The 21,298-nt window shown below is 41.2% G+C and overlaps 1 protein-coding gene across 1 annotated transcript in view; it reads left to right on the top strand.

Annotated features, from left to right (window-relative positions):
- The window catches only part of ADAMTS9 (ADAM metallopeptidase with thrombospondin type 1 motif 9), a 172,315-nt gene that overhangs the window by 44,188 nt on the left and 106,829 nt on the right, over nucleotides 1-21,298 (top strand). Inside the window, exons 12-16 of the mRNA XM_003785516.3 lie at nucleotides 4,707-4,852; nucleotides 13,475-13,656; nucleotides 13,747-13,883; nucleotides 15,341-15,458; nucleotides 15,716-15,811. Coding sequence (XP_003785564.1) covers nucleotides 4,707-4,852; nucleotides 13,475-13,656; nucleotides 13,747-13,883; nucleotides 15,341-15,458; nucleotides 15,716-15,811 — 679 coding nt within the window. The remainder of the gene's footprint in view (nucleotides 1-4,706; nucleotides 4,853-13,474; nucleotides 13,657-13,746; nucleotides 13,884-15,340; nucleotides 15,459-15,715; nucleotides 15,812-21,298) is intronic.

A 21,298-nucleotide genomic window follows, 5' to 3' on the forward strand; every position in this document is an offset into this window, starting at 1 on the left:
AGGATGCCTGTCATCTTTTCCTAATCTTCTGTCTTTTGCAACAGAAGTAGAAGAGAAGGGATTATAAGGCAATCTTATGTCTTCGGAGTGATGGGGATCTTTGGGGAGCTTTTAGAGAAGCAGGAGAAAATGTTTGGCACATTTTTAGTAGTTGAGAAAAGGGGCCATTTCTTGCCACTTTTACTAAAGATAGATATACAGGGTGTTCGCACACAAGCTATATGGACACCCTGTATAAATACCCTGAAGAATCTTTATACATTTTATAAGCCAAAGAAGGTAGATATGTTGGCACAGAAATTTTGTGGGTTTTTTCTGTTATTTTGTTTCATAGATTTGGCAGTATATGTTCTTTTTCTGTATATGCTGGCAAACTCTGACTCCTTTTGCTATTGGGTTAATTTCTTTCTTTCTTTCTCTCCTTTCTGCCCTGCTCTCAGCAGTAATCTGTCTTGGCTGCTGACACAATGTTATGTTGATGAATGACTCACTAAAGTCTCTTTATTTTCTCCATTCTCTTGTTAAGTCCATTAACATTTTTATTTTAACCTTGGTTGTGAGTATAAGGTTTGAAACTTTTTTGTTTCAAGTTTCCTTGGGACAGAATTGACCTCCAAAGTCTCCCCTCCAACCTCTTAAAAAGATCCACATATGTAAAATATTATTTAAGTGATTTGGGACACTTGTAAGAAAAATTAACTTTATCTTGGCTTCACTGTCACCAGTCACTTAATGGTTTGTTATGACATAATGGTTGTTTCCATGTGTAATTATTGTTTAGATATTTGCTGGTAAAATGAATTATCCTGGTGCATGTTTCCCAAATACTCAGAAATTTTCCCTATTCTTCCTCTCTTTTGGATACCTGTCAATGGTCATACCAATAAGGAATGTTTCATTTGTAGACCATTTTTTTTTTTTTGAGATAGAGTTTTAAGCTATTATCCTGGTGACATCACAGCTCACAACAACCTCAAACTCTTGAGCTTAAGCAATTCTCTTGCCTCAGCCTCCCAAGTAGCTGGGACTATAGGTGCCCGCCACAAGGCCTGGATATTTTTTGTTGTTGTTGCAGTTGTCATTGTTGTCTAACTGGCCCAGGCTGGGTTTGAACCCTCCAGCCTCAGTGTATGTGGCCAGCACCCTACCCACTGAGCTATGGGCACTGTCTGTAGACCATTTTCTTTTTTTACTGTTTTGTTGTTGTTGTTGCAGTTTTTGGCAGGGGCTGGGTTTGAACCTGCCACCTCTGGCATATGGGGCCGGTGCCCTACTCCTTGAGCCACAGGCGCCGCCTCTTTTTTTTTTGCAGTTTTTGGCTGGGGCTGGGTTTGAACCTGCCACCTCTGGTATATGGGGCCGGTGCCCTACTCCTTTGAGCCACAGGTGCTGCCCTGTAGACCAATTTTTAATGAGAAATTTTCTCTTTACAAAAACGACCATGAGGCTCAGCACCTGTAGCTTAAGCTGCTAGGGCACCAGCCACATACACCGATGCTGGTGGTTCCTATCCAGCCTGGGCTTGCCAAACAACAGTGACAACTATAACCAAAAAATAGTGGGACGTTGTGGCAGGCGCCTGTAGTCCCAGCTACTTGGGAGGCTGAGGCAAGAGAATTGCTTAAGCCCAAGAGTTGGAGGTTGCTGTGAGCTATGATGCCACTGCACTCTACTGAGGGCAACAGCTTGAGACCCTGTCTCAAAACAAACAACCAACCAAAAAAAAACTACCCTGAGTCCATTCATATGGACTACATTTCATGTGAATGCAGTGCTGAATGGTAGCACTATAATAAAGCTACTCTTTTGTTTTGTTCTGATGTTTATGGCAATGCTTAATGAGAGTAAACTTCCTTTGGAGTTTGCTCATGTGTGGATGTGAAGTCTACAAAATAGAGAGAGATCAAGAGACTGAAGTCAGAAGTGTTGAGAGGGAAGGAAAACAATGTATCTTCAGGAAACTTCTCATTATTAAAATCCATGAATATGAATTTTCTCCTCATATTGTAGAATTTATGAAATGTGTACCTGGCAGCAAGATCTATGATCTTAACTGTATATTAGTTAGCAATTTTGTTCAGGTCAGATCCAGTTATTGTAGTACAAACATGTTGGCTCTTTTCCTGACACAAAAGGCTAGTCTAAGGGCAAGGCAGGTTATGGAGCTCTTAGGGATGTTCATAAAGTCATGAGAGACCCGGGCTTCTAGGCTCTTTCTGTCCCACCTTCCTATGCAAATGGCTCTCATCCTCAGGGCCACACAATGGCTGTAGCTCCAGCCACACACTCTTCTAGCAGAACGAGGTCAAAGGGCAAGGAACAGAAGGTTGGAAGGACCTTCCTAGGAATCCCACTCAGAGCATTCTGTTGATGCCTCTTTGACCTTCGCTACCTGTAGGGGAACTTTGGAAAATATAGGTTCTGTTACCAAGGATGAAGGGAAGAATATTATATTGGGTGAACAACCTGGAGTCTCAGCCTCACTTAACTATCTCACTATTCTTACATTTAGTGAAAATTGCAGTCTTTATATGTCAGAAATTGTCACCAATATTTTAAATAAAAATGTTTAAAAAAAAAGAAAAAAGAAATTGTCCCCAATTGTCTCAAATTTGCTAATTGAGAGGCAGTGTGTTCCAGTTCAGAGCAGGCATGTTTAGACTGGAGTTGTGTTTCAGTCCCATCCCTGCTGCTCCCCGACTGATGCTTGGTGTTGATCCCTCTGTGTCTCCGTTTTCTTTTCTGTAGAAATAGAAGTGATATGTACTAGTATTCCTGTATTCCATCATACCTGCTCCTTAGTGTATTGTGAGGATAAATATGTGTGTGTGTAGCTTAGAACAGTGCCTGGCAGATACTGAGTCTAGGGCAGTATACATGTTTGTCATGATTATGGCCACTGTTATACTCAAGACAGCTCTGGCAGGTAAGTCCCCATTATTTCAGACTTCCGTGACTCACCTAAGACCACAGGGTTAGTCTATGGAAAAGCTACCACTCACAGGCAGACTTCCTTACCAGTTGAAGAGTCACCACTCACAGGCAGACTTCCTTACCAGTCAAGAGCCACCACTCATGGGCAGACTTCCTTACCAGTTGAGCTTTGTTCCTGTAGACCTGATCTGTCCACTCTGGTGGCCACTTGCCACATGTGGCCACTGAGCACTTGAAATATCAGTCTGAATGGAGATGTGCTTAAGGGCAAAGTATGCCCCAGGTTTTGAAGACTTAGTACCAAAGAAAAGACTATTAAAAAACAAACCTCATGAATAATTTTATATTGACTACATGTAGAAAGAATATGATATTTGAGATATCTTGGTCTAAATAAAATGTAATTAATTTCAGGGCTTTTTTAATGCAATTTCTAGAAATTCTTGAATTATATCAGTGGCTCGTTTTCCATTTCTATTAGTTAGTGATACTCTAGGCCACACTGCCTCTCTGTTCGTTTGTTTTCATGTGCATATATTCCCAGAAATGTTCACAGAAGACTGATGATAAAGTGGTTTCCAAAATGACGTGACCCCTGCTGGCTCAGCCCACGTTTCTCGAGTGTTCCAGGGTTCCAATGCAGAACCTTTTAAGCCTCTGCAAAACAGCCCAGGGAAAAGGACATGTCCTCAGATATTGTCAGAGGATAATTACCAGGGAGGTGGCGGGTAGACCAGAGAAAGCTTAATTGCGCTGTTTAAATAATGGTTCGCCTTTCATAGCAGAGAGGCTGACTGTTCTGAGACCTTCACCTGCCTCTTGTTTTTCCAGTCTCCCTACACACCACCCCACACCCTGGCCTTTCAGGCCTTTTGCCTCTGCCCTCCACGGCTGTGTCCTCACTGGGATTAAATCACGACGGCTGCCACCAGCTCTGCTTCAGAAATCTGAGTGAGCTGCAGGGTTTCACCCTCCTGAGGCCACTGCCACCACTGTTCCTTTGTCCAGTGCTTGGTGACCTCAGCTTTGTGTCAGGATTTCACACCCCAACAATGGCAAAGGGTTGGAAGGGGCTTCTTCACTCACTTGTCCTGCTGTGGAGTTTTATTTTTACTCTTTTTTTTTTACTCCTTCTTCCTGCTGGAGACTCTGAAACCAATAGTAACAAAAAAGTAATAAAATTTGGGACTCTGTGAGGTGTCTATTTTGCTCCAGTGTCAGCCTGAGTGCTTTCTTGGAGTGAGTTTACAGGAATCACGTAACTAGCCTTTTCACGTAACTAGCCTTTTTCTCTCTCTCTCTCTCGTATGTAATTAAAATTGGGTTTTCAAATCCATGGGAAGCAATGGAACATATGCCAGTCTCGGTACCTGGTAATATCTCTAGGCCTTGTCAGTGGGAGACATTACACAAATCCTGGCACTCACTTTGGCCCTGTCTGTAACCGGTTTGCCAGTTCTCACTCCTAGCTTTTCCTAGTAGACTAATCGAGCAGTTTGAAGGCGACCATTGGAGTTACTCTATCAACCCAGAGCCAGTCACTCCCTGGCTGGCCAGCTTTATCCAAATAAGCTATAAATGAAGACACGGCCTAAAATCAATAAATGTGAAGTTAAAACTCTGTACAGTCTCATCATAGAGATGATGAATTTGAAGCATTTCCAAGCAGCACGTGGGAAACAAGTAAAGTGTGGTGTATTTGAAAGGACAGCTGGTCCTACAGTGACTCACAGCACCAAGCTCTCCCTCACTGTTCCCCTTATTAAATACAGCACTGCAAGTTTGGATTTTGTGTTCCCAAAGAAATGGAGGTCCCCGTGACTGATGGAGCCTGGGGAAGTTGGAGTCACTTTGGAACCTGCTCAAGAACATGTGGAGGAGGCATCAAAACAGCCATACGGGAGTGCAACAGACCAGAGTAAGTCCTCAGTGTCGATACTGCTGTGGCAGGAGCAGGATGTTCCTACAGGGGTAGGGGGGTGGGGGGATAAATTACCTAAAGGCTGATGAAGAGGACTTTCCAAGTTAGATAGCAGGTGGACTTCAAGGGCTGCTTATACCCAAGGTACCCAAACTCTCTGGCCCCAGGCATCTCTTCTCTGTATTACTTTTCACGCAAGGAAGTTTGTCTATCCATTGAAGGGCTTTGTGTAGGCTGTTCCAAGTTTCCCAGTTTTGACGATCAGGAATATCTACTGCCTACCAGTCCCCCAACTTGAGATAGTGCATAAATAGTGTGAATAGATAGATTTTCACAAGGAAACAAAGAAGTCAAGGGAAATACTAAAAAGGGCTCATAGACTCCAAGGGACCTGGGACCTCAAGTTGGGAATTACATTTTAAACAATCTAGTTGTATTATAGGTAAGACACCTGAGGGTCTCCCCATCCCACAATGTGACAGTTTGTTGATTGGGAGTCTCTTGCCTTTCAGGATAATTCTTCTTATGTGACCATGGCAAACTCTACCAGCCTTATTAGGACTTACTTATGGTTTGTTTGTTTGTTTTAAGACAGAGTCTCACTCTGTGCCCTGGGTAGAGTGCTATGGCATCATAGCTCACAGCAACCTCAAACTCTTGGGCTCAAGCAATCCTCTTGCCTCAGCTTCCCAAGCAGCTGGGACTACAGCTGTCCACCACAACACCTGGTTAGGTTTTCTGTCTTCAGTAGAGAAGGGGTTTCACTGTTGCTGAGGCTGGTCTCAAACTCCTGAGCTCAGGTAATCTACCCTCCTTGGCCTCTCAGACTACTGGGATTATAGACAAGAGCCACCGTGCCCAAGCTTTCCCTAGCATTTATTACAGCTGACTTGTGTTCGTTGGGAAGGGGGCTGTTTACACGTAGATAATAAATTGTTATCTTCATTATGAGATAAAGTTTAGAAGGAATAGAAAATAGTACATAAGTAAAAGTAAGTAATAGCTTGTATGGTACTTTGTTAGACTTCCTATTGGGCATGTATAGGCTAGGGCACCTAGGAAGAAGTCTTTACAGAATAGGGGTGGTTTTTTGATTCATAAACCAACAACTATTTTTAAAGACCCCAGGTGCTTTGGCTTTATGTGAAATTATTTCATTGTGCAGTACTCATTTATTTTTAACAGCTCAGATTAGGGAAAGTGAACTCTGTTCCTGAGAGAAGTCAGAGGTGAACTAAAGGAGTTAAGTGGGCTAGTGCAATACCATAGCAGTGTTGGACAGTCTCAGAGACCGCGTGCAGGGTGCTACTCGCATCTAGCTGATTGTGGAGCGGTAGGAAGAGAGTCTAATGTGGACAAAGCTTCTAAATTTTTTATAAGAAAAAGCTGAATTATAAGAACATAGCTGTAGGCCACTAATGTGCAAACCTTGGTCGAAATAAATACTCTGTAGTACAAATCACAGATGATGATCAATTTATTTTAATTCATTTTGTTTATAGTCTAACGTCTATTTCATATCCATCTAATATTAATCTCTAAAACAATTAAAGGACTGTAAGACAAACTCTGCTCACTAAAACTAACACCGTAGCTATGGATAAAAATGAATAGGCATTAGATTTCCTATATAATCTACAGTTTTTATTAGTTTTTAAAATAATAGTAAAAATATAGCCCATGCTTTTAAAAAAAAATTAGACACAAACACATGTGATATAAAAAATTTCTGTCATCGGGGTGGTGCCATGGCTCAAAGGAGTAAGGCACCGGCCCCATATGCCGGAGGTGGTGGGTTCAAACCCAGCCCTGGCCAAAAAAAGAAAAATTTTTGTCATCATTATTCCTATACTTTACTTTCTCCTCACAATAAATACCACTGGAAAATAATTTGTGGATCATTTCAGACTTGTAGAAAAGATTGTGAATGAGGTATGTATTGTATGACATAAGTATCATGTAAAATAAGTCTCATACTGCTTTTCAAACTCAACTGTATATTCTACCTGTGTGTATTGTTGAAGGTTTTTTAAAAAACCTTGCAACTAACAGCTAAGATGATGAATTTTCTACAAATTAAAAGTGATTTGGTGGCTTCTTTGAGCACAATTCTTTTTTTATAGTTAAGTGGTATTATGAGGGTGTGGATACTACAAACTTACTAACATTTTGATTCAGTAATACTTCATTCAAAAGAAGTACTTGGCCTTTTTAATTGTAAAGTCTTAGAGCAATTCTAGAAGTGATGTGAAAAGTGGAGAGAGATAAATCACTCTATCATTGGAATGGGCTAGACAAAGAAAATCACCCAGTGTAAAGATCTCAGCAGAAAAGGATCTTGAGCTTCAAAGAGAAACAAAGATTTCACATTCAGAAGTTAAGAACCAGTCACCAAAGACCTCAATTAGAGGTTCTTGTCCTTGCTGTTTGCTATGGGTGGCTTTAAAATAATATAATCCACCTAGTAGGTGTCAGCACTGACATCATTTCATTAAAACTCCTCCAAGTTATTTGCACATTCGGATGTCCCTTCTAATTGAGGAAGGAGACTGTCTCTGAATCCTGAGATTATAATGGCTCTGGGCAAGTCAATTGAAAAAGAGAAGGGGACATAGGAAAGGGAAAATCAGATCCAAATCCCAGTTTAAAAGCTTGTTCAGAGAAATTCAGAGAGCAGATGGTTCATTCTGTAGAATGTGAAAGTGTTTGCAGTCATGCTTCTCAAGGGGTTTGAGGGGAGCAGCCACCCCTCACTGGGAATATGCCTTTCCTCAGTTTGATGAGCCCTTGGAATATAATGTAGAGCTCCATTTTTAGAATTCAAAGTATGACTCTACTAAGGACAGGTGGATTATCCCCCCTCCACACACAGAATTCATCTGATTCAAGAATGTATTTATTTAGCATCCAGATACTTTGTGCTATATTTTTAGGGCTTTTTTCCCCCTCTGAAAAGGCATAAAAGCCAAAAAAGATGAAAAGTAGCCTTGTTCATGGGATTATGCAATATTTGATGAGCAAGTCGTAGAGACCATATGCTTTCTAATTTCGGTCAAAAACTTTTTTGATCTCAATTGGCATTTGGTGTTACAGGTGGGGTCCTAATATTTTGTCTTGAAATGCTATTTTAATTTTTTAAATCTCAATTTTGATTCACATCCTTTGGATAAGGTGATTATGCATCCTGGTTTGCATATAGTACCCAATTTATATCTATTGCCTTGGAGAAATTGTTCTTAGCCCTCATTTTTATTCTGAAAGGATCCTTGATTGGATAATTAATTTTATTGTCATGTGACCTATAAGAAACATGTAAAAGAGTACAATTTAAAATTAGGACCACCAGCTGGGCACAATGGCCCACACCTGTAATCCTGGCCCAGGTGGGAGGATCACTTGAGTTCAGGAGTTCAATACCAGCCTGACAAAAGCAAGAGCCCATCACTACTAAAAGTAGAAAAATTAGCTAGACATGGTGGGTGCCTGTAGTCCCAGCTCCTTAGATGGCTGAGGTAAGAGGACTGCTCAGGCCCAGAAGTTTGAGGTTGCTGTGAGCTATGATGATGCCACTGCACTTTTCCCAGGTAACAGAACGAGATTCTGGCTCAAAAAAATAAAAATAAAATAAATAAAAGATAATATTATGTTTCTGGGACTACCAGAAACATAATTTACAGTGAAAAACAAGACTAAGCTTTAGAACTAGAAGATGCATTATTAGACCATTGGGTCCTTTACTTACTATTTTGTGCTTGAAATTTGGCTCTGAGCTCCTGGTAGCTAAAACAACATGGTTTATAGAATTGTAACAGTCTGTCAGAATAAAAAAAAAAAATCATCCCAATTCTTCAGGAAAGGCAGAACTTATTTTTCCCCCTAATGCTTGTATTTTGCTTTTAAATTAGCTGATAGGATAAAGTTAAAAATAATAATCTCATAGATTTGAGAAAATGAGAAGATTGTGAACTGGATTTTTCCCATTTAGGCTTTCGCCATGGCAACTGCTTACGAAGTCTTACATAAAAAGAATATCCAAGGCATATGTCTATTTTGCCCCCTACCACCACTACCACCACCAAAACCCTGAATTTCTCATTTGGCTATAATAAAGAATTACAGCACAGTTTTTTAGAAACAATTCAGATGAACTTGTTATGTAATACTGAAAAATGATTACTAGAAAAGAGCTATAACTAATGAATGAATAAAGGGCTGGGCATGTTGTCTCACTCCTGTAATCCTAGCACTCTGGGAAGCCAGGGCAGGTGGATAGCTTGAGCTCATGGGTTTATGACCAACCTGAGCAAAAAGCAAGATCCTGTCTCTACTAAAAATAGAAAAACTGAGGCAAGAGGATCCCTTGAGCCCAAGAGTTAGAAGTTGCTATAAGCTGTGATGCCATAGCCCTCTACCCAGGGCGACAGCTTGAGACTCTGTCTCAGGGAAAAAAAAAAAAAAAGGGAATCAGCCTATACACTGCCCCATTTGGAAGGATCATCAAAGATGTTCTGAGACAGCTTCCTACCCCGTCCCCTCTAGTCTTCTGATAGCCTTTTAGCACTCTGCACAAGTGGCTATCAGCCACCTTCTTAAAAACCTCAAGGGTAGGATACATACTACCTTTTGGGGCTGCTTATTGTATATCATTTGAAATTTCTTGTGCCACCCTTAAATCTGCCTACTCATGCATTGTAAATAAACATAAAAGATAAGATTTCTGTTCGGGTCCATCTGTAGACTAATGTTCAGCTTTTTCCTTGAGGCAAAATGTACCTGTGAAGATCTTTTAAAATATTCTTTCATGGTTTCCGTCATGCCTCACCCCGCATTTCCTTTCTGTCTGTTAACAAGCATGGTTGTATAATGTGCTTGAAAGAAAAATCCGACTTGGCTGTGTAAGACAATAATTAATCTAGAAATTTTCCTAAATCCTTTCCATCCCAATTTGACATGCACTATTTTAAAAGAGTTTTAATAGTTAGAAAATGTGGTTAATATTATTTTTAAAACTGCATCTCCTCATATTTGCTTACATGGACAAAATACTCCTTTCCAGCTAAATTCTTAAATTATAAAATAATTTTTTTTCCAAACTAGAAGGTGAATTCAGTTGGCTAAAGCTTTTCCTGATACACAGTACCTGCAAATCAGGCAGAAATCACATTGTTTAGGAGGGAATAAATAGCATATAATTCAAAAAGACTCACATTTGTTTAAGTCATATTGATAATTAAGAAAGAAAATTATAATCTGCCTTTGCATAAAAATAAATAAAGTCACAGGCCAAGCTTTGATATAGGAAGAGTCCTGTCTCAAAAGAGGCAGCCTGGAAGAGAAGCTGAATGAATCATGAGCTTCGGGTCAGGGAGAGCTGGACTGGCTTTCCAGCCAGCACCTCTCACTTGACTGGTTGTGCCCTTGCCATGTTACTTAGCATTTCTGAACGTACTTCCCTAGTTTATAAAACAAGGATGCTATTTGCCTACCTCACAAGTGGCTGTGCATACTTAGTGACAAAAATTGGGTCAGCACACTTTTCTGTAAGGGCCAGATAATAAATATTTTAGGGTTTGTAGTTTATATGGTCTCTATTACAGCTACTTAATACTTGCCAATATAGGGAGAAACATACATAGACAATATGGGTCTGGCTTATGTTCTAATAAAACTTTATGGATACTGAAATTTGAATTTCACATAGTTCTCACATGTCGTGAAATACTCTTCTTTTTTAAATTTGTTTTCCATTATTTTAAAATGTAAAAATCGTTCTTAGCTTACAAGCCATGCAAAAACAGTATGTGGTTAGATTTGGCTGGTGAGGCTGTGGTTTGCTGAACCTTATACTAGCTGAACACTTATTGAGCACTCACTGTGTGCCAGGGCTTGTTTAAATGCTTTTAATGTATTAACCTAGTTAATCCTCACCACAGCCCCATGAAGTAGGTATCAATATTGTCTTCCTTTTACAAATGAGGAAACTGAGGTTTAGAGAGGTTAAGCAATTTGCCTAAGATTGTACCATTATTAAAAGGCAGGGCTGTGATTCAGACCTTCTGTTTCCAGAGTCTGCATTTATAACCCTGGGCAGTATTCCCTAGTATTTTTTTAATGTGGTATTTATGAAAAAAAATGTTTTTTATAAAAAATAAATTACAAAATACAATTTGCCATGTTATAGTGGTCAAAGCAGGCAAAGGTGGAAATTGTTGCCATCTGAAGGGAAGCCACCTACAAGTTGGAACTATTTGCAGTCCAAAGAACAACTGCATTTGATACATTTCAAGAATCAGCTAAGGCTTGTTAAATAAGAAAGTGAAAAGAAAATCAACTTTAAAAATTTTATTTTCAAAGGGAAAGAAATATGAGTTACTTTCAGGCAATAAATAAATGATCCATCCATAGTCGGTTGGGACATCTAAAAAGATTCTGTAAAAATAATTTCAACCTGAAGAAAAATTGAATTGGGGGGGTTCTTCCTTGTAGCACATTTAAAACAAGTTTCACCTGAGCAGGTATATGGGCCAGATCTATTATTTATGTGTAATCTGTAATGTTTTATGCATGGGCCTGGGGTGCCGGGGTACTGAGAAAAGGGCTTGGTATCCAAGAAACCAGGTCTGCATCTCTAAATGCTGCTAAAAAGGAAAAATACTCTGGACCACAGCACAGAGGTACTGTAGCAGTGGGGCAAGAATGTGGGGGAATTTGGCCGGACTCTGCTCCTTTATTAGCTGCTAGACCTTGGGCAGAGTACTTCTCTGAACTTCCTGTCACTTGGCCCTACCCCCAGGCAGGACATGAAAGAGCTTTAGCAAGTTGAGTTGATGATGTAGATGTAGAGCATACAGGCTTAATTGGGCTTAATGGGGAAAACATGCAAAGGAGACACTGTGTTAAAGTGGCATTTTGCATCCCTCCATACAGTCTTCTTTATAATAAATAATGGTAAACATTTCTCAGACTCCTTGCTAAGCCCCTCAGATTCCCAGCAAGCCCTTCAGTGTCATCATCTGTGTTTCATATGTGAAATGTGAAGGAGAGAGCCCAGGGAAACCAGGTAGCTTACACAGAGGCACCCAGCTAGTAATGGCAAAGCTGGTGCCCTCACTTTACTCTCCAGTCTTTGATCTGGAAAGGACATTTATAACAACAACAGGACAGCCTTCCCTAGGTGGGCCTTCCTGAGACCTGGGTACTGAGTCCAGGCCTCACTGTGCTCGTAGGTTGTGCTCAGATCAACTGCTGAATCAGATCGGATTAGACTGGGTAGTGCTGTCATGTTATAATAACCCAGCAGCTAACATTTTCCAGCATCTACTGTGGGCACTCATTTTAGAGAAGGGGAAAATAGAAGCCTAGGGAGATTAAGAACTTAGTCTAGGGCCCTATCATGAGGATAGGGCAAGAACAGAACCCAGATTCAACTCCAGAGTTCTTTTTACCTTGTATTCTGTATTTTATGGCCATGGATATATTTCTCATTTATCAAAACCCCTGTTTGAAAAAGAAAAAACTCTACTTTTTATAGTCAGAATTATTCTGAAAGATTCATTGTAAAGAAAAAAGTGAAAATTTTTCTTTCAGTCTCATGGGCATCCTAGGGTTGCTGTGAAATCCAAGCTGTTTTAGCCTTGGGTAGATGAGCCTTGACTTCCTATGATTCTATGATGAACTTGGCAAGCTGCTGACTGCTGATAGATATGTTGTATAATTTACTTTCTGGATCACATCTGGAAAATACATGTACAGGGTTGCATGCCGAGATTAAGTTTGCACCATGATGCTTTGCAAAGCATATTCCATTCGCCTGTCACACAAAAGCTAATGAGACCAGTATGTTCTTTCCCACTTCTCTTTATTCAAATATGGTACATTCCCTTTATTACATTTTATCTATGAAACAAACAAAAACAATGGTTGCCAGCAGAGAGGGTGGTTAGGGACAGAATGAATGGAGGTGGAAGGGCTCAAGTTCATGATGGTCTACCATGGTAATTCAAGGTTGCAAGGTAGACAGGGAGTGTTCTAAATGCTCACAGGTACCTTTCACCTTTTACATTTTCAAATTGCAAGGGCTGTGAATCTTTTGAAGAAAAGGGACCAAAAACACTCCGGGAGATTCAGGCTTTGTATTTCATACTTTAAGCTACATTCCCTACCATTTTATCCTCCAAACAGACTTAGTGTTGAGTTCAGCAGCTCATGCCCATAATCCTAGCACTTTGGGAGGCCAAGGCAGGAAGATTACTTGGCCAAGGCCATGTCAGGAGTTAAAGGCCAGAGTGGGCAACATAGGGAACTCCCTTCCCCCCCACAATGCCAGTCTCTGCAGTCCCGCAGTCAATCAGTCAATCAATAAACAGCCATGCAAGATAGCTACATCTCATTTTACTAATATCAGGACCGAGGCTTGCAGGGATCAAGTGACTTGCCCAGGGTTATATACGTAATGGTATTGAGGCAGCATGTGAACCTGGATTTCAGAGCTCTTGCCTTTCCCTTCCCAGTCATCTGCTACCTGAAATCTGCTTCCCTAGAAGACAGGAAGTCATGAATGAGGGAAGGATGTGTGGGAAAATATAATAATACAACGTGTGTTCTTTACTTTTTTCTCAGGCCAAAAAATGGTGGGAAATACTGTGTAGGGCGTAGAATGAAATTTAAGTCCTGCAACACGGAGCCATGTCTCAAGCAGAAGCGAGACTTCCGAGATGAGCAGTGTGCCCACTTTGATGGAAAGCATTTTAACATCAACGGGCTGCTTCCCAACGTGCGCTGGGTCCCTAAGTACAGTGGAAGTAAGTCCGTCTGAGTAGGTGCCTGCTGTTGGCAGGCTGGTCCTGGGGCCAGGCACAGAAGTCACATTGCATCCTGTTTCTCCTCTCTAGTTTTGATGAAGGACCGATGCAAGTTGTTCTGCAGAGTGGCAGGGAACACAGCCTACTATCAGCTCCGAGACAGAGTGGTAGATGGAACCCCGTGTGGCCAGGACACTAACGATATCTGTGTCCAGGGCCTTTGCCGAGTAAGTCTCAGATGGTGTTTTCTTCATTGTGTTGTCCCACTGCCATGCTGTGGTTTGTGGCTTCCATGATAGAATAGCAATTCTGTTATGTGTGCACTGTCTCCAGGGCAGTGATTCTCAAAGCATGGATGTTGGGCCAGCATTAGCATCAACTTATTTTGATGCATACTGTGCCAAAGTTTGGGAACCACTGCCCTAGATTTTCCTGGCCTCTGTGGGTGGTCTGCACAAATCTCCCTCTAAAGATTTATTATAACAATTTACACACTTGCTTTCCTTTACCTTGAACTCATTGCTTAAGTAAATGCTTCCTGATGGCAGGTTTTCTGGATTGAATAGCTGTGCTCCAGGAAGAGCTGGCCTCATTCAGATTCGTCTTTGTGATTTTAACCACAAGTGCTTCTACCTGTGACATGCTCATTAATTATTCTTGAAAGGGAAATTGAGAATCTCTGGCAAGTGGCAAAGCACCAGAAGGGCTTGACACCATTTCACTGTTCTTGCCAGTCGGAAGTCATTCCTGGTCCAGCCAGGTCTGAGATGATGTATTCATTTTCTTGCATATGATCTAAAGGCAAATTGGAGTTCTGGTTGGTAGGATTTGATTGAAAGAGCCCTAAGAGCTTCACACACTTCCCACCTCAGAGCAACAGTGTGGATTTCCTTGTCAGTTCATTCCATGGCACCATGTTGAATTTATCCTCAAAGATTATATCGCATAAAGGAAGAGAATGGACAGGAGTGTGGACTCTGTTACAGATTCTGGTCGTTTCTGGTGTCCTTTTCAGAGCTCAATGTACACTGCTGCATTATGTTAATGTGTGAGGAAGTTCAGGAATCCATGTGCTGGAGCCTCAGGCCTCAAGCTGGCTGTCCTCAGTCATGCTTTGATGTGCATTCACAGTCCATATTTAAACATAGGGGATTTCACAAGAAATCAGATTTTCCAGCTCCCCTTCAAAAATTGGAAAATGTCAACACTGTCCTCCTATTTCTACATGGCAACAGTAGCCTACAGTGGGCAGCTGCTGCTCTCTTAAGATGAGGTATGAGTGCCTTAATTAGATACAGTTCTTAACACACCCCCTTTTTATTTCTAAAGGATTTTTTTTATTTCCTCTGCTTATTCATAGACATGTGCTTCTCAAACATGAATCTGTAGATGCAACAGCTGGGGAATCCTTTTAAAATGCTAACTCTGTAGAACTGGGTGGGCCTGAGGTTCTACATTCCTGATGGCATTGAGGATGCCCATGGCTATGCCCATGGCTGCTGGCCCAAGGACCACCTTTTAAAAAGCATGACTGTATATAATTTGAGTTCAAGATCCTTGCAGGTTTAAAGGGGACTTCTCATTCTCGTCATCTGAATGCAGATCATTCAAAGAAACACATAACTTGCCATTTTGTAATCACTATAATACTTACCATTTATTTCAAATGTTTTCTTTTTAAAAGCAAGCTGGATGCGATCATGTTTTAAACTCAAAAGCCCGGAGAGATAAATGTGGGGTTTGTGGTGGCGATAATTCTTCATGCAAAACAGTGGCAGGAACATTTAACACAGTACATTATGGTAAGAATTTGTTCCTAAGAACCGTGAGAAGGGAAATGGTCAAAGTTTGAAAATTGTTAACCGCACGTAATACATAAAAGTATTAATGTCAAGCATGAAATTAATCTTGATATGGTACATTATCCGTCTGACTCTAAGGCACCTAGCAGAATTATGTGAGAATTATATTATATTCCTTTGTTGCCTACCTTTTATTGCATATTTAAAGGAAGTGAACCATTCTGTGGAATACTGAACTTCTGCTAAATTTTTTCCAGGCTACAATACTGTGGTCCGAATTCCAGCTGGTGCTACCAATATTGATGTGCGGCAGCACAGTTTCTCAGGGAAATCAGAGGATGACAATTACTTAGGTGAGATGGGATGCCCCCAGCCATTGCTAAAATTTTGTTTCTCTGGAGCAACTGGCAGGTGCCACTTCTGCCACTACAGAGAACCAGAAAGAGAGCTTTCCAATGTCATGGATCTCATAAAAGATGTTGATCTTGAAATTCATGATTTTAGTTCTCCTCTCCTTCATATATCATCAGAGTATTGATCTAAGGGTTGTGTATTTTGTACTGTTTGCTGTTAAGGGATTTACTCTGGATCCGACAAAATACAAAGGCCCCAAGTCAGATTTTGCAAGTGTTTACTATCTAAGGTTAGCATAAAATCATTGCTTGTGTTGAGTCCTTTAAAAAATATGTCCTGTGGGTAACTGGCTTGCAAATGTTTTATTAGAGACATTACTTGACTTAATTTTTAGGTTATCAATAGCAGATTGTTGGTAGACTTACTCAGTATTTCATTATGCTGGTTCATTCCCAACGGTTCTAGAGTGGCATGTGTTTTTCTCAAGTCTTTTATTAGAAGGGCCCACTTTGTTCTTTACAGAGTCTTCACCCTTCTTTCACTCACTGAGCCCAGACACATTATTAATTCATGTCTGTTCCTTGTATTTAAACCACCACATACTAATGACCCTGTGTTAGTTTACTCGGTCTGATCCCACTTCAATTCATTATTTTGTAAACTGCCACAAGTGATTATGAAATTTGCCCAACTGGCATTTGAAAGAAAGACCTGGAGAGTAGAATCATGAGTGAAAGAGATCAGCTGGCTGCCTTGTACACCTGGATTCCTCCCAGCCTTGAAGAGTGGCATGGTTTACACTCATATCTGGAAGAAGTGAATGTATCATAGAACCAGTGTAAGTTGACCACCCAAGAGACTGTAACAAACGGGTCAACATATGGAAGTGGTCAACATATGGAACTAGGTCTAGGCTCAGTGCCCATTGCTCAGTGGTTAGGGCGCTGGCTACATGCACTGGGGCTAGTGGGTTTGAACCTGGCCCAGGCCTGCTAAACACATAGAATGAAAAAAAAAATAGTCAGGTGTTGTGGCACAGAGGTCCTCAAACTTTTTAAACAGGGGACCAGTTCACTGTCCCTCAGACTGTTAGAGGGCCGGAGTGCGGGCCCTGGGACAAGTCAGCTGCTAACAGGACAGGCAGCGACGGCAAAAACACCCAACGGGCCAGATAAATGTCTTCAGCGGGCCATAGTTTGAGGACACCTGTTGTGGCAGGTACTTGGGAGGCTGAGGAAGATAATTGCTTAAGCCCTAGAATTTGAGGTTGCTGTGAGCTGTGACACACTGCACTCTCCCGGGGCAACAAAGTGAGACTGTGTCTCAAAAAAAAAGAAAGAAAGAAAAAACTGGGTCTATTTTGCTGGTACCTACATGTGATATGTACCTGGTCTATGAAAATTAGATCAACTTAAAGAGGTGGTCCATGTAGGGAGGTGGTCAACTATGGAGGTTCCATTGTACTTTGTCTCTTATCATGTCCAGGAGAAAACTTTATTTATCTACCTGAATACAGCCTCTATAGAGGCTTAATCCAAACATTTGGACATATGAAGCCAGTAAATGAATATTTTTAAATCAAATTAGGACCTATATCTGTATTTTGAAATATCTACATGAAATCTTGCATAGATAGCCAGTGATCCTTTAGCCAGGCATGCTAGTTAAGAGTAATATTTATACACGACCCTGTTACAGCATTTTTTGTTATTTATCTCCATTCATTCTTTCACTTATTTAATACAAGCCAGGCACTGTTCTAGGTGCAATGAAAAAAACAGACCAAAAGAATAATGCAAATTCCCATCTTCCTGGAGTTTACTTGGTAATGGGAAAGAAACAGATAGTGAACACTAACAACAGATAAGCAAAATCTGGACTATTAAGAGGTTACCTGTGCTATTAGACATCAGAGCAGCATAAAGGAAATTGGGATTCCAAGGGTGGGGAGGGGACAGTGGAGTTGTGATGTTTGAACCATGGAGAGAGATAACAGGCTCCCTCGGAAAGGAGCATTCCAGATAGAGGAAAGAGCCATTGCAGAGCACTTGAAGTAGGAGCATGTCTGGATTGTTGTAATAACAGAGGGAAGCCAGTGTGGGTATTGCTGAGTGAGCACAGAGGACAGGCCTAGATGAGGATGAATAGGTACCGGGACTAGGTCTAGAGGGCCATACTCATTACAATTGGAAGGACTCTGAGAGACGTGAGGAGCCCCGTAAAGTTTTGAGCTGAAGTGTAACATGAGATAACTGCATCTGTGTTTATAAAGGTGCATTCTGGCTGCTATGTTCAGAAGAGAAGGTATGGAAAGGGTCAGGGCAGAAGCAGTGACACTGATTGGGCAGTTGTCACAGTAATCCAGGAGAGAGATGCGGGTGGCTCAGCAGTGGAGGTGGCAGTCGAGAGTGTGGTCAGATTCTCAATGTCTTTAGAAGTCAGAGCCATCGTGAGGTGTTGGTGGACTGAGTATAATGGGTGAGAGAAAGACAGGAGTCAAAGATGTGAAAAAATCAAGCAGAGTCAAAAATGGCAGGGTTTTGACCAGAGCGATGGAAGAGTTGGAGTTGCCACCAACGGAGATGAGACTTGTTCCATATTTAGTCATAAGCCTGCCAGTATCGTAAGGACAAGTCCCCACTTTACATCTTTAGCTCTTGATAATATAGCCTACACATGACATGTCTGAAGTAAATGCTGAATCATTGAGCAGCCTTGTTCATGCACCCTTTACTGAGTACCTACTGTGTGCTTCATAGAGAATGGGGTTACCTTGGAAATACAGATTCATCCCCACCTTTAAAGGCCTATAATGTCTTACTCGGAATTAATTACTAAATGGCTGCACTGGCTGTTTGCCACCTTAAACATTCAAAGGAGTGTTGACTTTATAAGACAATTAACATAATTCTTGAGAACTATGTTCAAATTATTTGAGGGGAATTCAGCATTTCTCATTCCACCACTGTGCAAAATGTGCGTTTTTCTTCGTGTGCTTGGTTATAAATTTGAGCATGTGACTTCTTTGTCCTTACTACTTCCTAATTAAATCAAGCTGCATTGCATGCAACCTCCTTTATAAATTAATTTCCTGAGTGCTGAAAACCACATTGAGTTGCTCTTTTCTTCTCCTCGAGAGGGAAAAGAATTCTCTTCTATCCTTTTCCTCCTTGGAAAAATAATCTCCTCCAGGTAGTGGCCTCCATTATGTTCAACTTAATCAGCCCATGTCAGGTGCCTAAATTCAGGGTGGGCGTCCTGATAACTTGTTATTTCTCACTGGAGGTTTCTTAATCTCCTTGTAAAAAAAAAAAAAAAAAAGAAAACAAAATTAAAGAGTCACCTGTTGGCATAAGAAAGCATTTCTGGAAGCAAATGAAAAGTGTGTGAGCATAGATTGCTAGTCACAGGCCACTGAGTGTGAAAGTCAAGACCTCAGAGCCTTTGAACCTCATGGTGGTTACTTAACAAGTTAGGAAGAATTTGATGTTGTCATCAAGTCCGGGGTGTGTAAATGTTTACTCTTGGCTCACCGGAAGGTTGCAGCAAATGCCCGAGGTTTTCCGACCCATGCTGTGTCTTGCAGGAGTCATAGCCATTCCTTTGCTAAGCGATCTTCATCCTTTTCCCTCACGTTCTTTTAATCGTCAGTCAAGCCATACTCTCCTGCGTTTTTTGGTGAGGAAGCGATTTCCAGGAGAGAGGGCCTTTGTAGCAGCCTAGTTCTGATGGGTGCAACGGGAGGGAAACCAACCCAGGAAATTAGCTCCCCTAATCGCATTAGTGGGAGGTTGGGCATTAGACAGTTGTTTTCAGGAAACTATTTGTTTCACAAGGTACCGAAGCAGAAAGACTTTCTGTCAAAGGTCAGCCTTTCACATGGACTCTTCCCTCCTGTTGAGTTAAAGTCAGCTTGTACCCAGGGCCACCATGTTCATATCTCTTTGGAAGAAAAAGTAGCCATTTCTGTCACACTTATTTGTCTCCAGCACACTTAGCTCTTGATTAATTGTGATAATGGGAAGGCAGGAATCGATTTGGTGTAAGATAAAGCAGGAATTTCTCTTCATCTGATGATTTTAAGGATGTCTGGGACCTTTATGAAAGCAGATCGTAAAAGGAATCTTCTATCATTTGAGCTTCTATCCTCCTCACTGTTGACTGGGATAAAGAACATGCAGTGAAGGGTAAAATGCCCCAAATCAATGTAAGCATGAGAGGAACCCTGGGGACATTGGAAAAGACCGCCCCCCAATTAACCTAGAATAGCCCATCACTCTTTGTATACAATCAAACTGGATTATCACTTAATTTACAGAACTGGCATGTGACATTTCATTTCCCCCTTTTAGTGAAACTCCAGCTGAGTAGCTAGTATAGGACTTCACTTGAAAGAACTGGGTGATTTTGTTGACAGCACATCATGCTGTCGCCACGTGAGTGACCCACATCGGGCAGTAGCCTCGGGATGCCCCAGGTGCTGCAGAAACGACCTCAGTTCCAATCAGTGACCCACTGAAACTCCTGCATCTGGCATGGCCAGTGGGCCTCACGCTGCAGGAGCTGCAGGCCAGCCGGGGTTGTCAGAGGCTCACACCGATAGAGAAAAGCTGCTTGGCTGGAAGCTCTCCCTTCTCCCTGAGTGTCAGCTTCCACGCAGCACGCATTCTTTCACCATCATCCATGGAGCACCTTACTGTGGATTAGGATCTTTCTTGGGCTTACGAAAATCAATTTTTAAATGATTGCTTTGCTGAAGGGCTTATGCAGTCTAGCAAATTGAACAATTTGAATTTTTAAAGATCTGTAACCTAAGCATATTTTTATTTCCATTTATATGTAAGAAAAAGTGCTCAAATTCATTCACTAATTTAACAAACATTTGCTGACTCCCTTCTTGGAAAATTCTCGTGGTTAACAGACTCTGGAAATAGATTTCCTTGATTAGAAACCATCTGGCCTTGGCAAATTAACAATCTCTGAGTCCCGCTTTTCTCATCTGTGAATTAGCCTCTACATAGTGTAAGAGACCCTGCCTCAGAGTTGTAACAGGTTAACAGTGCCTATGCAGGTGTTGTGGTCTGCTGAGAACTAAAGCCTCAGTGCACGGTCTTATGTAATCCACCTAACAAACCTATAGGAAACCCATTGTACAGAGAAGGCAACTGAGGCTTAGGGAGCTTAAGTTATTTATCTAAGATTACACAGAGAATGGGAAGAATTGTAATCCTCACCGGTTTGCCTCCAGATGTGACAGTTTTAACTACTTCACTTAACTGCTTCCATGTAGAAAAAAATAAATGACTGACCTCGGGGTATACAGGTCTGAAAGTGTACGTTTATTGGTAGGAGTGAGTGGAGAGACTAGAACAGTAAATGAGGATAAGATTTGTAAAGTTATAGCAAGGTTATGTAAGGAGTGTGAACCATGTTTTATAGGGAGTAGAGACTATCAAAGGATGTAGAGCCAAGAAGTTGGATGGTCT

Source organism: Otolemur garnettii, unplaced genomic scaffold (genome assembly GCF_000181295.1).
Source record: "Otolemur garnettii isolate 467f Iridium unplaced genomic scaffold, OtoGar3 scaffold00015, whole genome shotgun sequence".
In the NCBI taxonomy this organism is placed as follows: Eukaryota; Metazoa; Chordata; class Mammalia; order Primates; family Galagidae; genus Otolemur; species Otolemur garnettii.